Source organism: Siphateles boraxobius, unplaced genomic scaffold (genome assembly GCF_051911475.1).
Source record: "Siphateles boraxobius isolate OS27281-9 unplaced genomic scaffold, OSU_SipBor_1 56, whole genome shotgun sequence".
Classification (NCBI taxonomy): Eukaryota; Metazoa; Chordata; class Actinopteri; order Cypriniformes; family Leuciscidae; genus Siphateles; species Siphateles boraxobius.
In genome coordinates, this window is record NW_027509182.1 from 11,310,065 (window position 1) to 11,326,683 (window position 16,619).

At 37.6% G+C, this 16,619-nt stretch overlaps 1 protein-coding gene across 1 annotated transcript; it reads left to right on the plus strand.

The window, feature by feature from the left end:
• The first annotated feature begins 35 nt into the window (after window positions 1–35).
• cunh2orf68 (chromosome unknown C2orf68 homolog) lies at window positions 36–6,479 on the plus strand. Its single transcript, XM_077206838.1, has 4 exons — window positions 36–256; window positions 1,124–1,239; window positions 2,168–2,313; window positions 5,096–6,479. The coding sequence occupies exons 1-4, from the start codon at window positions 147–149 to the stop codon at window positions 5,216–5,218; spliced, it is 495 nt and encodes a 164-aa protein (XP_077062953.1). The 5' UTR covers window positions 36–146; the 3' UTR covers window positions 5,219–6,479.
• The last annotated feature ends 10,140 nt before the right edge of the window (window positions 6,480–16,619 follow it).

Below are 16,619 nucleotides of genomic sequence, written 5' to 3' on the forward strand. Positions count from 1 at the left end.
GAACTCGACAGCTAGGAGTGTAGTTTTTATTGGCCAGCGTTTTCTTTTTATATCTGCAGTTCACGGCCCCCCGTGATCGGATATGCAATGTTTAATAAGCTAAAATGAATTTATTTTGAGACTAATTTAATAAACAGTGCAGAACAATGGAGGTTATGTGTGATGAAGAGGGGGAGAGTGTTAAATACAAGCCCGGTGGTCGACTGGACATGAGCCACGGGTTCCTGAAGCACATCAGGAGGAATCAGATCGCCAGGTCTCTCTCTCTCTTTCACACAATAACAGTTAGTTAGTTGTAGTAGCTAGTTATTGTGTTTTCTTAGTACGTTATAGTAGCCTGACTTATCTGAAAACTATAAACATGTAGTTCGAGAGCTCGAAAATGGCAAGGAATATTTAAATCATTTCTGTTGGACGTGCTTTCATAATTTGAATCCAATATCCTAATGGGATTCAATAAGAATCTTCTTGGAATTAAATTGAGAAAAAAACTGACATTCCTATGTACAGTATAATATATTATAGCCCCACTGGATTTTATAATATAATAAATACCTTGGAGATGATTATATTCTTTATCATAACTCCACGTGTATTAGAACGTGTATAAATTCATTTTGCATTCCTACAGTATGTCAGCTTGTTTCTGTCACAGGGTAAACAATAAAAAAAAGGTAATTGCGTATTTTATCTTACAATTCTAACTTTTTCATGCAATTCCAAGTTTATACCTCACTATTCTGAGAAATAAAGTATAAACTCAGAAGTCAGAAAGGCAGGGAATTTTGTAGTTGCAAATAAAAGTCAGAATTGTGAGGTAGAAAGTCACAATTACCCATAATTGAGAGTTTATATTTCACAATTCCGAAAAAAAAGGTCAGAATTGCAAGTTAAATACTCAGAATTGTGAGAAATAATGTCAGAACTGTGAGATATAAACTCGCATTTGCCAATACAGGGCATTTTACTTAAAGGAATAATAATAGTCGTATTGGAAAGTAGATGTAAAACTTCCATTCGAATGAGCTTTAAGGCTGCTGTTCTTCTGGGTTGTGTCTTAAGTGTTTAGATACCCTCATTAAAATTTAAATATGTGATATATATCTTATTAATCTTTCTACAGGGATGATTATGACAGAAAGGTAAAACAGGCCCAGGAGAAACAGAGGCGTAGACACACCACCACCCCTCGCCGTCCACGAAGACCTGACCGCCAGGTCTACCATCCACGCCATCAGAGTAAGTTACAAAGGCAGAAAGAGTTTCTTTCATTATTATTTAACAATGTAAAGTGTGGTTTTGTTGTAGGCTCCAGTGAGGATCAAAACAGTGCCAAAATTGCTGCCCATACAAAAGGAAAATTGACAATTTTGGAAAATCAAAACTGCTGAAGTGCTTTCTTTGCAGTTTTGCTTATTAACTTAAAACGGAAAAATAAAAAATAAAATGTAATAAATTGAAAAGGTTAGCTCAATCAAAAATGAACATGTTGTCATTAATTACTTGCCCTCATGTTTTTTCAAACCCGTAAGACTTTCGTTCATCAAGACAAATGAAGATCTTTTTGATGAAATCTGAGAGCTTTCTGTCCCTCCATTGATAGTTACACAACTACCACTTTCAAGACCCAGAAAGATAGTAAAAACATCATTAAAGTAATCCATGGTGGTCTAACCTCAGTTTTATGAAGCGACACTTTGTATGTGCAAAAATACATAATTTAGAGCAGACGTTGCGTAAACGAGCATTGGAGAGTAAAATTCCGTAAAAGAAGGGGTAAATTATGTGTTTTTGAGAAAACAAAGACGCATATCACTTTATTAAATTAAGGTTAATCCACTGGAGTCACATGGATTACTTTAATGATGTTTTTACTAACTTTCTGGGCCTTAAAAGTGGTAGTTGCGTAGCTGTCAATAGAGAAAGCTCTCAGATTTCATCAAAAAGATCTTAATGTGTGTTCTGAAGATGAACGAAAGTCTTACAGGTTTGGAACGACACAAGGGTGAACTAACCCTTTAACTAATGCACCAAGAGTAATTTAATAATAAGCATTTATAATTGTGAATATAATGGCCAGGTTGGCAAAATGGCTTTAAATCATTAAAATTTACAAAATATTTTTTGTGCTGCTGGGCTCATGTTTTTGGACACCTGGTTTATTTAGATGGATCTGAACCTGGTGTGAATGCAGAGGCAGAGGACTGGAATGAGAGCAGCTCGGGCACAGAGCAGGAGAACACTGGCACAGAGTTATTCTGGCTCGATTATCAAGCTGACAACGGGCAAATAACATCGCTCATCGTTCACAAGGTTTGCATTGAGATTCTAATGCATCACAGGCTACAAAGAGTTTTCAAGATACAGGAGTAGCTCAACCATAAACAATCTGTGTTTGTTTTATAAAATACAGTGGGGGAATTATTCTCTGTATACTGTATTATTGCAAAGCTATATATATATATGTATATAAAGTTGGATATACAGTATATTATATCTAACTTTATTTGCATAGATAAAGTTTACTAGCAGAGAGCGATATACACCCATGAGCCAAAACATTTGTTGTTTATGGATCACAACTTATAATTATGTCTTATTATTTCTAGTTGTGTTTTCTATTAACAGTTCCAATTATACATTTTATGTATTTGCTACGATGTAAACAAAGGGCAAAGCAAAATTACACCAAAAAAAATTACAACAACAGCAAAAAACATACCACTCTGAAACATCCTGTGAAATCCATGCTTGTAAAGTCTCTGCATGAAATCAGTTCGTAAGTCTGATTCAGGCTTAAATTGGGTCGAAATTGACGCCATCCTTAATATTTACATCTGAGCAGATGGTTATGGTTAGGGGCGTGACATTTCCCAAACATGCGGTGCCAATCACAACACACTGGGCCTGCTAGCCAATCACAGCTCATTTCCTATTTAAAGGGTCAGATGGTTTAGTTACCTAAACTAAACTAGGCGTGCACCTGAGATACAAGGGTGTGGTTAGGAAAATTCAACTGCAGTAGCCACCGTTCAACCTCAAGAGGGCAAGACTCAGGCGTTTTTACACCATATATTGTAGAATTTAAACAGCACTATGCAGTTTTTTTAGCTTAACTGAACAGCTTCAGAGTTATTGAAATTGTTATATGACTCTTTTCGGGTTGAATGGTGGTCGTCTCGCCCCCCTCTGGTGCCTGTGAGTGGAAAAACCGCACTTGCAACTTTGGGCCGGCGGATCGCCGGCCTCAGCGTCAGAAAGTATCGCGTGATTTCAGCTCTCGCGATGTAACGAATTGCTTTACGGCACTGCACACATTACACGCATGCACACCCCCATCCAGATCCGGCTAGCTATAAGAACAACTATCGTCGTGGCTAAACTGGCATATAAGAAGCAGAAAGCTAGGAAAGCATTGTCGGAGGAACAGAGAAAGAGTAAACGGCAGACTGACCGAGCGAGGAGTCAGACACGAGTAAACATCGGACCCCTATTTTCAGAATGGCGGAAAAAAACGAAGAAAGCGCGGTCGGAAGAGTCTAGAAAAAGGAAACGAGAATCTGACAGCGCGAGGAACCGGACAATAGTCCCACTCGCTCAGGCTTTCACTGTTAAAGTTGATTCCTACGATTATCATGAGAACAGTTGTCAATATCTCACATAATTATCAGGACATAAATAAGCCTACACGTTGTAAATAGTGAAAATGAGCACAATTTGCAAACTATTATGATAAATTGCAATAATCATGTATAACAACATCATAATAACGGACATTGTTATGAAATAATGCGACGTACATGATGTAATTTTATTGATGTCATCTGGCATTTAGGCTCAGGTTAGCCTAACGCGGTAGGCTACTTTATTATTATAAAGTGCAGAGGCCGTGAGTGCAGATCATAGACTGTCACGCTCTGCGTGAGTTGTATTTACAACAGTAACGTTAAATACAAGTACTCTACAGCGACTCTAGGGGGCGCTGTTTGACAAAAACGGAATTCCTCCATAGTGCTGCTTTAAAACACTTTAAACCCAAATGTCAACAAATTTACTTGAATCAATGAACAGCATTTATGAAGCTCCATTCTTACAGATCATTAACTAAAAAAAGTTGTTTTAGTGTTTAGTTACCCTTTAATAATAATAATAATTAGGGCTGGGAAAAGATTAATCGCGATAAGAAAAAAATTATATTTATATATAAAAAAATTATATTTATATATAATATAAATTATAAATAAATATATACAGTATATACATGCAAATATTTCTTAAATATATACATGCGTGTGTGTATTTATATATATATATATATACAAAATAATTATACACAGTGCACACACATATATTATGCAAACACAAACTTTTATTTTGGATGCGATTAATCGCGATTAATCTTTTCCCAGCCCTAATAATAATATGTTTAATTTATATAGAGCCTTTCCCAAGCTCAAGAACGCTTCACAATAACAGTAAAGAACAAATAATCAGTTAGTACATAATTGGACAATAGAAATTTGCCCAGTCCAAGAAATGAGTGATTGCAGTTGCATATCGCATTGCCATTGGAATACAAACAGAAACAATAACAGAAACAAAAAACAACACTATTTACAGACAGCATAGAAGGTGGGCAGTTAAAGCAAAGGTCAGATGCGAAAGACTAATGGTACGTAAGTAAACATTATGACTGTAATACAGTGTCATGGAAAATATTTAGGAAGGAGGGGCTTCATCGAAACATGAACTAAAAACGATGCATTCGGGCCAGACTGGGGAGAGAGGTGCTGTAATAAATGTGAAAAATAATGTGTTTTGAACAATCAAGCATGAAAACATATTCGAGTACACCCCAAAAATCGAGACTTCGTAAAAGGGCATAATGTGACCCCTTTAAAGATTTTATAAACATTAACATTATGATTTTCTGTAAAGCTGCTTGAAATAGTGAATATTGTGAAAAGCGCTATATATATATATATATATATATATATATATATATATATATATATATATATATATATATTGGACTGGTCTTAAAGTCTTTTGTCATTGTTATGTATGTTTTAATATAATATGTTTTTCCAACCAGGAGGACAAGCCAGAAGTTATTGTGGAAAGAGTGGCGGAGAAGAACGTTCTGGACTCGGCCATGAGGGCGGCGCTGTTGGCTCGTGTGGGACAAGAAATGGGCAAGCGGTGTGACAAATGCTGAGAGGAAGAGAAAAGCATATTTAAATATGAGCGAAGATGACGCTGAGACATTGTTGAGCCAGAATTGAGACTGAACTGCATTTCTGTATGACGGCACCAAGCATGCAGCATTCATAAATATCATGGAGATGCCATGTATCCTAATATGTGAATATGAGTGGACTCTAACCTTAAAGAGAAAAGACACTGTTAAGCATGAACTCTTGTTTGATCTCAAATAATATGTATTTCAGTAATACACAGAAAATAGGAGCTGGATTGTTCTTACGACTGGAAATGGAAATCCTTGCGTCTCTTCACACTTGGACCAGACGTTGGACAAATGTTAAGTGCTCTGGGTCCTGAAGTGTTGTGCAGCTCGACCGTGGCTCTTTTTACACCTGAGGTGACTTTCTTGCACTCGTTTCGTGATCGATTTTATAACCACAAGGTCTACATTGCCTCACTATGTCCAATTAGTCTGTATTTTGTCTTATAGGCGTTCAGATAAGAATGTTTAAGATATGATTAAGGCTAAATCAACAGGGAAATCAGGTGAAAAATGAAGAACTTTAAACAAGTTCAGTCTGTTAGAAGGTTTAAAGGAGTCAACCTACTGCTGTGATGTAGATGGTACTGGAAATAGCTGACAAAATTTAAACTAAGTTTAAAGAATGATAACGAGGTCCTTATTCCTCTGATATTTATATCCATGCATTTGGATATCTGCCTTTTCCTTACATGTCCATATGTATTTATATTGAAATATTGATATAATTGTTTTTCTCTGTTGGTGCTCATGATGTTCTTTAAACAGAAAGGACCTATAAGTTTCTTTTTTTCTGTCTCTCTTTTTTTATCTCTTCATTTATTGTACAGGTAGATTTTTATTTTTGTAATTGTATTCCAACAGTGTACAGTTGTGTTATTGTTTAGATTGCACGATGAATTGTTCATTCTTTCATATGGACAGATGAGGGCAGTGTGCACTATGTTTACATCATGTGCAAAAATGAATGTTTCTTTGGCTGCTTCTGTAGTTTCATTCAGCTTGTCAGCAAAGACTTTATGTATGGTAACTCCAAGCCATTGGTGGTGATTTCTGACTCTATATAGATCACAGGTTTTCATCTCATAATTATGACATAGTGGGAATGCTATATATTTATATACAGGTCCTTCTCAAAAAATTAGCATATTGTGATAAAGTTCATTATTTTCCATTATGTAATGATAAAAATTAAACTTTCATATATTTTAGATTCATTGCACACCAACTGAAATATTTCAGGTCTTTTATTGTTTTAATACTGATGATTTTGGCATACAGCTCATGAAAACCCAAAATTCCTATCTCAAAAAATTAGCATATCATGAAAAGGGTCTCTAAACGAGCTATTAACCTAATCATCTGAATCAACTAATTAACTCTAAACACCTGCAAAAGATTCCTGAGGCTTTTAAAAACTCCCAGCCTGTTTCATTACTCAAAACCGCAATCATGGGTAAGACTGCCGACCTGACTGCTGTCCAGAAGGCCATCATTGACACCCTCAAGAAAGAGGGTAAGACACAGAAAGAAATTTCTGAACAAATAGGCTGTTCCCAGAGCGCTGTATCGAGGCACCTCAGTGGGAAGTCTGTGGGAAGGAAAAAGAGTGGCAAAAAACGCTGCACAACGAGAAGAGGTGACCGGACCCTGAGGAAGATTGTGGAGAAGGACCGATTCAAAGACCTTGGGGGACCTGCGGAAGCAGTGGACTGAGTCTGGAGTAGAAACATGGACAGCACAGGCGTGTGCAGGAAATGGGCTACAGGTGCCGCATTCCCCAGGTCAAGCCAATGCTTCTCTGTAGCCCAGGTCAGGCGCTTCTGCCGCTGTTTCTGGTTCAAAAGTGGCTTGACCTGGGGAATGCGGCACCTGTCGCTCATTTCCTTCTGTTCATAATTTAAAGCGAGAAAATGCAGAAAATTTTGACTAAACCGCTCGATTCATATGGATTAGTTTTACGATCTCTTTATGAACTTTTTGAGGCATTAAAGTGGTAGTTGCGTAGCTGTCAATGGAGGGACAGAAATCGCTCAGATTTTTATCAAAAAGATCTTATTTGTGTTGAGATGAACGAAAGTCTTACGGGTTTGGAACGACATGAGGGCGAGTAATTCAACTTTTCATTTTTTGGTGAACTAACCCTTTAAAAGGTGTCAGTAATATCAGGGAGTGCCAGCCCTGGTTAGCCTGTAGGCTGCGTATAGCCTGTACTAACTTGGATTTCAGTTACAGTGTGATCTCAGGTATGTACATTTTGGCAGTTTGACAAATACCTTCAATGAGACTCATCGGATTTTAGAGCCGGAAGGATCTATTTTAGATATAAATACCAAGTAGCAAATGCACTTATGCAAAGCCATATTTTTATATGGTTAGAAAGCTGACAATTTGACAGTACTTTGAATTTGACAGTAATGCTACTTTTAATGTTAAAAAACACAAGTACCCAATCAGAATTTGTGCACAATGCACATATTACATAAGAGTGCTCCAAGGGAGGGGCCATTTCCACAGGCTTCAGAGGCCCTTTCGAGGGAGTGAGTGTATGACACTGGATCAAACCCCCCTCCATATAGTGAGTGAGTGTGCTTGCCCCTCGTGTGAAAGAAGACAAATGTTCACGTTCCCATGCATCCAGGCTCCGCCCACATCACGACCTCACCCGTCTCACCGCTTCCTGATTGGATGCACAGGGACCAAAGGCATTTGGGGAGTCTAGCACATGCACACCCCTGCACGTGCATGTCTCCATGTTGCAATTTTACAGTATTTTAATTGTAAAAGTGATGCTTCCCAATCATTTACCATATTTTAAACCATACATACTTTTGCAATTCAAGCATTGCAATAATAAGTAATTTTTGTTTTTATTTGAAAATCTAATTCTAAACAAAACTTGTTGTTGACACGGTGTAAGACATTATCTTTATGTGGTTTCATAGAAAATAAGACATACTAAAACATCAATCTTCTAGAGTCTGTTGGGCTCATAGTACATGTGAAATTTAAAAGGCCTTGGCCTTTCCACATGTCCTTGCATTTCTATTTCTCTCTCTTCTGGACATAATCCAGCAGCAGGTATTTACTTCTTGGCTCTGAAGACATCCTGACTTGCGTCAGTGCAATAAGCATGTTCTTCTCACAGGATGATATTATCAAAAAGATAAATGTATAAATGATAGTCAAAAGATAAATACAGGCTATTAATGAACTACACCATGGTCATGACTTCAACATGCTTCCAACAACTCTTTCAGTCTTTATTTTATAACATTTTCCTTAAAGTTTGGGTTAGAATAGTTTGTAAGCGTGGGATTAAAAACACAATGAGGCTGTGAAAGCGACTGGTGAGTGAGTTTATCTGTTCGGTGCAATGATGTTCAATGTCCCCGACATACTCTTTTGACCCATTTAGCCACTTGTTAGCAACCTCAATTGTATATCATAGAATAAAACTTGAAAATTTCTTGAGCTTGTGTCCACCACAGACCATTTTTTCAAGCATTTAACCAAAAACCCATTTAAAAAAAACATTGACTTCGGCACAATGTGGAAGTTCTAAAATGCTATTTCGTTTACAGGTTTTGGCCTATAAAAAAACGTCGTCCCGGTAGCCACTCTATTCCAAACAAAACTTTAGCAAATGCGCAGTACCCACGTTCAGAACGAAAAAGCTGTGTGATTATGTTAGAGGTCTTATTATAAAAGGACTCTGGTAAACTCTTGTAAATGAATCGCTTTGCTTCAGAAGGCCTTTACAAACCCCCCCGGAGCCGTATGGATTACTTTTATCACGGATGGATGCACTTTTTTGGGCTTCAAAATCTATTCCTCTGTTCAGTGCCATTATAAAGCTTGGAAGAGCCAGACCATTTTTTTCAAATAACTCCGATTGTATTCATCTTAAAAAGAAAGTCATATACACCTGGCTTGAGGGTGACAAAATTCATTTTTGGGTGAACTATCCCTTTAAAAAGATCGGATTAAAGTATTTACACGATTATTTTTTTCCTATTTGGATTATTTCAAGTCTACACTACCCCTTTTAATTCAAATTGCGCTCATTTGGATCGAGTTTAAGTGTTTACATTGAGACTTTTCTGTCCGATTGAGCCTTCAATCTGATTACTATATGGATAATTTGCCTGCATGTAAACCAATGTTCTGGCTCCTCATTTGTCCCGTGGCGTAGGCTCTCTGATAACCGTGTGTGGATGATGCAATAATGGGCAGTGTGTGAAACCGACAAATGGAGCTGATGATTGTGAAGGTCAGAAGGTATTTCCATTCCCAAAGTTAAAAGTTGTTACTGTCTGGAATAAGTGAAACATAACGCAAAATGATGCACAAAGCAACTGGTTTCCCATGTTCAGCTGTATTGTTTTATTGCATCATTATATAACTGGGCACGTGGTAGGCCTAACACGCTGCGTGAGTTTATGATTTAACCTTTATTTGAGTTCACACTTATTTTTAGTAGAATGATGTAAGATACTGTTTCACAGCAGTCAGCTCATATCAGTACTGTACATGCCATTCATATGCTAGATAAAAATATAAGCAAGTGAAACGCATTGAGGGTGTTCCATTGGCAAACGAAACGAGCATGTACAGTGATTGATATTTGAATTTGGAAAGTAAGCAAGCTAGACGTAACTTGATCACACATGCTATTGGTGCTTGGTACAGTGTAACTGTAGAACTGTGTTACTGAAGAGCAGAACATGAATATGATTCTCTGGTAGCTGTTTCTGTGCTGTATGCACTAGTGCAACTGTTGATTCACCATTGAGCACTTAAAGCAAACACCAAATCATAGTAAGAAGATATATTAAACATTTTAAAACTGCAATATATATATATATATATATATATATATATATATATATATAAAACAATGCTATTAAAGTCCCCCCTGTGGTGAAAATCAAGCGTTTAATGTTGTTTATATGTCTATGTGGTGTTTTTAATATGCTTTAAGACAAACCATGTGTAAATTAATAAGTCGACAGCATTGCTGAGTATTTTCTCCTCCTGCAGTGAACCAAAGACAGTCTTAAAAACACGCTTTAAAATCGCTGGTGTTTCTGACATCACAAACTACTTTGTAACCAATCAGATCAACGTGTGATCGTCAACGAGTGGATCTCTGAGTGAGTGAGTGGAGGCGGGGCTCATTTGTATATTCATAGAACCGCGTATACTAAATGAGGCAAGGGTGTAGAGTTACATTCAAGATATTTTGAGGCATGAAGATTTTTTTTCCAAAGAAAAACGTTTAAATATGTAATTTTGGTGATTAAAGATGAGATAAAATTATTGACTGCAAGGGAGCCCTTATACTTCATTTGAAACAACCTTTTCTTAAACATGAGAGAATAAGGCATTTAGAAAACAGTAATAAAAATGTATGTATAAAAACATGTTATTCATAGCTGTAAACTAAAGAGGTGTATTTGTCATTGACAGAGAAATACTGTATTTATCTACTGTAATAATCTACAACCCCAAATCAGAAAAAGTTGGGACATTTTGTAAAATGCAATAAAATCAAGAATCTGTGATTTGTTAATTCTATTTAAACTTTTTTTAACTGACAAAAGTACAAAGAAAAGTTTTCCAATGTTTTCACTGACCAACATAATTGTATTTTGTAAATATGGACACATTTTGATTTTGATGGCTGCAACACACCCCAAAAAAGTTGGGACAGAGACGTTTACCACTGTGTCACTTCACCTTTCCTTTTAATTACACTTTTTAATCATTTGGGAGTTGAGGATACTATACAAAAATCTTTGAAGCTTTGAAGCTTGAATCCATTGTCCCGCTAATCACTTTTAAATTACTGTTAGTACATTTATTGTCGGACCGTTGTACATGCTAACCCGATCTGTGTACATGATCTACGGATATTAATCTTCTATGTTTATTGAGTACTACTTTGTCTTGTAATTATATGTGTAACTTGTGTTTTTGTACCTCGACGCTTTTTTGGCCAGGTCGCCATTGTAAATGAGAAAGTGTTCTCAATGTGCTTACCTGGTTAAATAAAGGTTTTATTATTATAATCGTTGGAGTTTTGCTAGTGTAATATTTGCCCAATCTTGTCTGATACAAGACAGCCGCTCAACAGTCTGTGGTCATCGTTGCCTGATTCTCCTTTTCATGATGGGTCGTACATTTTCCATAAGAGACAGATCTGGACTGCAGTAAACAGGAGGCACATCCCTTCTATGCTGCAGAGTGTCTAGAAACCATTCAGTTGTAGCACGTGCAGAATGAGGCCTGGCATTGTCTTGCTTACCAGGAAAGATGTCATCTTGATGGCAGTTTGTCTCACTGTACAATCCAAATATATGCCTCCATGTCAATGGTACCTTCACAATAATGCAAGTTACCCATACCGTTTGCAATGATGCACATCAATACCAGCACAGATGTTTGCTTTTGCACCTGTCGCTGGTGAAAGTCTGGTTGGTCCCTTTCGTCTTTGGGACTGAGAACTCGATGCCCATTTTCTCCCAAAAACAAGCTGAAACATGGACTCATCTGACCACAGCACACATTCCCACTTTCTTCCATCTGAGATGAGCTCAGGCCCAGAGAACTCGCCGGCATCTCCACATAGAACTGATGTGAAGCTTTCTCCTTGCGTAACAGAGATTCAAGTGGCATTTCTTGATGCAGCGTCAGACTGTGTTCAGTGAAAATGGTTTTCCAAATTACTCCTGAGCACATTTCTGTATTTAACGGATTAGCATGATGGTATCTTGTGCAATGCCATCTGAGGGCTCAAAGGTCACGCACATTCAACAGAGGTCTACTGCCTTACCCAACACAGACTGAGATTTCTCTGGATTCCCTGAATCTTGTGACAATATTATGTATGGAAGAGGATAAAAGACATCAATTCTTTGCAATCTTGATGATTTTTTATTTAAAAATTGACAATATTTGGCACAAAGTGATGAGCCATGACCCATCTTTGCTTAAAAAGACTGAGAAGCACTTTTACACCCAAACACGATACCCTCAACTATTACCAATTCACCTGCTCATTGTGGACTGTTTCAAAATAGGTGGATAATCTAATTTGGATAATCTTTTGACTTTTATTTGGTCTCTGTCCCAAACTTTTTTGGGGTGTGTTGCAGCCATCAAAATCTTAATTTGTTCATATTTACAAAATACAATTATGTTTGTCAGTGAAAACATTGGAAAAATTTTCTTTGTACTTTTGTCAGTTAAAAAAGTTTAAATAGAATTAACAAATCACAGATTCTTGATTTTAATGCATTTAACAAAATGTCCCAACTTTTTCTGATTTGGGGTTGTATATCCTACAGCAGGACCTGTGATAGATAATACAATATGTGCTAAGACAGCACAGATCAGCTGACTGCTCCTACTCATAAAGATGAACCCTATTAAGCTATGACCTCTCAGGGGAACCACAGAGAGATTGGTAGCCAGTTGTGAATTACAAGGGGATTTGGGGAGTGAAACCAAATCAGAAAGTTGGGTGGAAGTAAAGACAGTAGCCTATGTTGCTGAAATGGAAATGGAAGGAAATTGGTAAAGTCATCGCATCACTGCAGCTGCTGTTTAAAAGTTCCCATTGAAACAGTTAAGGCCCCAATATACTTAAAACGAAATAGATATTTCGAATAAAATCTGGCAAAAACTGGGGTGTTTTATTGGTTCAAATTACATAATTTGAGATTACATATAGGCGGGTGTGCTCAGGGGCTCTAAATGTCTTTACTCAGGGGTACATTCACACGACAACGATGTACTGAAAACAGAAACGTTTTTCCTTTGCATTTTTCACGTACAGGCAACAACAGAAAAAACGTTAAAAACGCTGCATTCTGCTGCCAGGCCAGTAGTTGGCAATGTGACTTTGTGAAGAAACTACGCGTTTATAGACTATACACATGCACATGACGTCACCGTTTTCACTAATTCACATTGTTGTAGTTTACACGGAGATGATAACGGTGTTGTTTTCAAAAACTTTGACACTTTTGTGTAAATGAATGGGGAATAAAACCAAAAGGTTTCAGTTTTTAGTTGAAAACGGTGTCGTGTAAACGGCCCCTCAGTTCGTTAAACAGAGCGCTATGGTGATGACATATTCTTATAGGCCGACAGTAGCATCACCCTAGTTCTCTCGACAAAAAGGTAAATAGGATTTTTTTCCATTGGCATCTCCATCTTTTGGATGGTAATCGGCACGAATGTCACAAAACTTAACACAAAATGTTAAACGTAATGCTATTAACGAACTAAAACACCCATAAGCTTTTCTTTATTTAAAAACATTTCTCCTGAAAATTCCTTGAGTTAGAATAGTTTGCGGGAGCACAATTATAAACACCATAAGGGTGTGAAAGCAACTAGTGAGTAGATGAGTTTATCTGTTCAGTGTGATGTTTAATATCCCGACCACCTCTGGAGTCCCATTTAGGCGCTTGTTAGTATCCTCTTTTTTCATGACAAGCAAAAGTGAGAAAAAATCACAACCAAGGTTATTTTCGTAAACGAAAACTGAAACTAAGACTAAAACTATTGGTCAAAAAACATTTTCGTAAACTGAAATAAAATTAAAAATTCATAATAAATGATAGACTAAAACTAAACAAAACTAACAACAGTTACTGAAAACCTAACTGAAATAAAATAATAATTAGCAAAAATAAATAATCGTTTTCGTAATTAATAAGCTGTTTACTTTGGCGGAAAATCTGACCTGTGGCTGTTTAAGGAAATGCCTGATATGGCGCTTGGCTCAATAACATACGCGTGAAGAAGTTTCTGAGGCGATTAACCGCTGTCCTTCTGTAATGCGCTCAATGAAGGACAGTAACGTAGAACACATGGCTAGTTGTAACCCCGCGTTCACACTGGCAGCTGAAATCAGCTCCGTAATACGCAATACGCCCCAAACGGACGTCGTACTACACAGTGAAAAGCTTTGGAAGCGGGTAAAACAAAAATGGCGGAGAGATTAGAAAGGTTGATTCTGTCAGTTCTGTATGATCTCTCTGATGAGGGTTATAGAGATATTAATAGGAAGGCTACTGCGTGAGGAAAGTTGCTCAGGACGTTGACATGTCAGGTCGGCAAAAAAATGTGATATAGTGGTATATACCACTATCACATTTAGTTCGATGTCTGCCTACAATTTAATTGTATTAACTGCCCTAATAACGTTAGCAAATCATGAAAATAAAAAAATGACATGACAACTTAACTTTTAATAAAATAAATAATGATTTTATAACGATAAGAATTAAGGTTTGTTTATCAGTATCATAGCATCGCTAACTTCCGCTGGAATTGTCGGATAGGAACCGTCCGTAGCTTTTCGCAAGAGTTCAATTTTTTGAACGCATCCGGATGACCAACGGACACGATTTTCTTCGCACCGCACTCGGTCGGACCCGTTTCGGACCCATTCGCATGCGGTCTGCGAATCTCCATAGGAAATGAATGACTTCCGGTCGTTTCGGAGCCGTATCGGAGCTGATTTCAACTGCCATTGTGAAGACGGCGTAAGCACTGTTCATAAAGGATGAATCTGTTGCAGTGGAATGAGAAATAACACAAGGTAATTAGACGCAAGTTGGACTTCTTTTAACTTGAGAGGTGCATTTTTAGAATAGGCCTATTTCACAAAAATGGCCGCCAAGACCGGAAGTAGGGTAAGCTATTTTCCGGTGAAAGCGCTAGCAGTTGCAGTCGGAGGACAAATGCGGAAACTTAAGGCTGATTTATACTTCTGCGTCGGACCCACGCCGGAGCCTCTACGCCGTAGACTACGCATTGGTTTTAATTTATTCTGCGTCGTTGTCCGCGTTGACGCACGCAGAGGGAGCATGTGAAACCCGAGGGAGCGGTTTGAGCAGACCAATCACAGCGCTTGCGTCCGCATAGAATTGATGCGCAGAAGTATAAATTGGGCTTAAAAGCGGTCCGTCCTGTTGCGTACCTTTTTATGTTACAACCCAAAGAAGAAACAACCATATTGGTTATTATATATATATATATATATACATATTATTATTGGTTATATACATATAGGTTATTATTATTCTAATGTAAAGAGACCCAACATACTTTAGTGGAAGAACATAGTTCGTGTCTGTGTTGTGTGAGGGAAAAAAAACGGCGATGGACCCAAATATTGCGATGATGATCCCTACGAAACTTTTGAAACTTTCGCCTCTGACGCGGTTAAATTTCGCTTCAAAATTTGTTTTTACGCGCGTCAGTTTCACTCTTGTCGCGCGAATTAACACTAACGGTACTTACGGTACTTATCCACTTTTGCGACACGACTGAAGCGTGGTGTCGCACGCCTCTCCACATTTGTAAGTTGATGGGCGTTCCACAAGTTTACCGCTATGGGCGTGGTTTTGACCCAGCGGCCAGTCTAGAACAAAGGCCCCTCGAGAGACTACTTCTATTGGATAGACGTGTCGCGTTTGACGGATCATTTGCATAAAGATGGGAATCGGCCAGCTTTTTGACGCGCAGCATTTTTCCAAATGAAGCGCCGCCTTCCCGGGATGCTTTGCGGGCGCGTTAAAGTCGCGTGACGTCACCCATAGGAATAAAGTGGAGTGCGGCGCGACTGAAGTGTCGCACGGACAAGTGGATCAGCACCGAAAGTGGTCAAGCGTCAAACTAGACGCGAATTTGACACGCTATTCGCGTCCGGTGTGAACGCACAGTGAGTCCCCACCAGGATAGTAAAACATGCACACACACACACTGCATAGATACTTCATTATTTAATCACACTGGCTTCACAGCAGGTTGTGTTGGCTGTAGTCAGATGAATTGAGCTGTTTTTGTGTGCCACCTGACCAGTGCCACTCTGCTACATTTACAGCTGAAAAAAGTAAACTAGGCATGTTTAACAAGATTTCATCTTTAATATGAATTAGTTTGTCTGAATTTTTCACCGTTTTTTCTTCTATACTTTTAAGTTCCATTTTTTTGGTGCTTTGTTCAATCTCAAACCATTATTTTATTTTTATTATTAAGATGTCAAGATGTACAAGAGTTAACTGTAATCTGGGCAAACATTAAACTTTACTGAAATTAAGTATCTCGCTTTGGTCTGAAACTAAATAAAATAAAAACTAAATAGAAATGTGTTTGCAAAATAAAAACTAAACTAAAACTAACAAAACCATTAATGAAACTAACTAAAACTGAAATAAAATTTAAAGCAAAATTGGAAACCTTATTAAAATAAAAACTAATTTAAAAAAGCAAAACTATAATAACCTTGATCACAACAGGGTATTACTGATTTGTTTTATGTCATATAATAAAATATCCTGTTCTTGTTTAA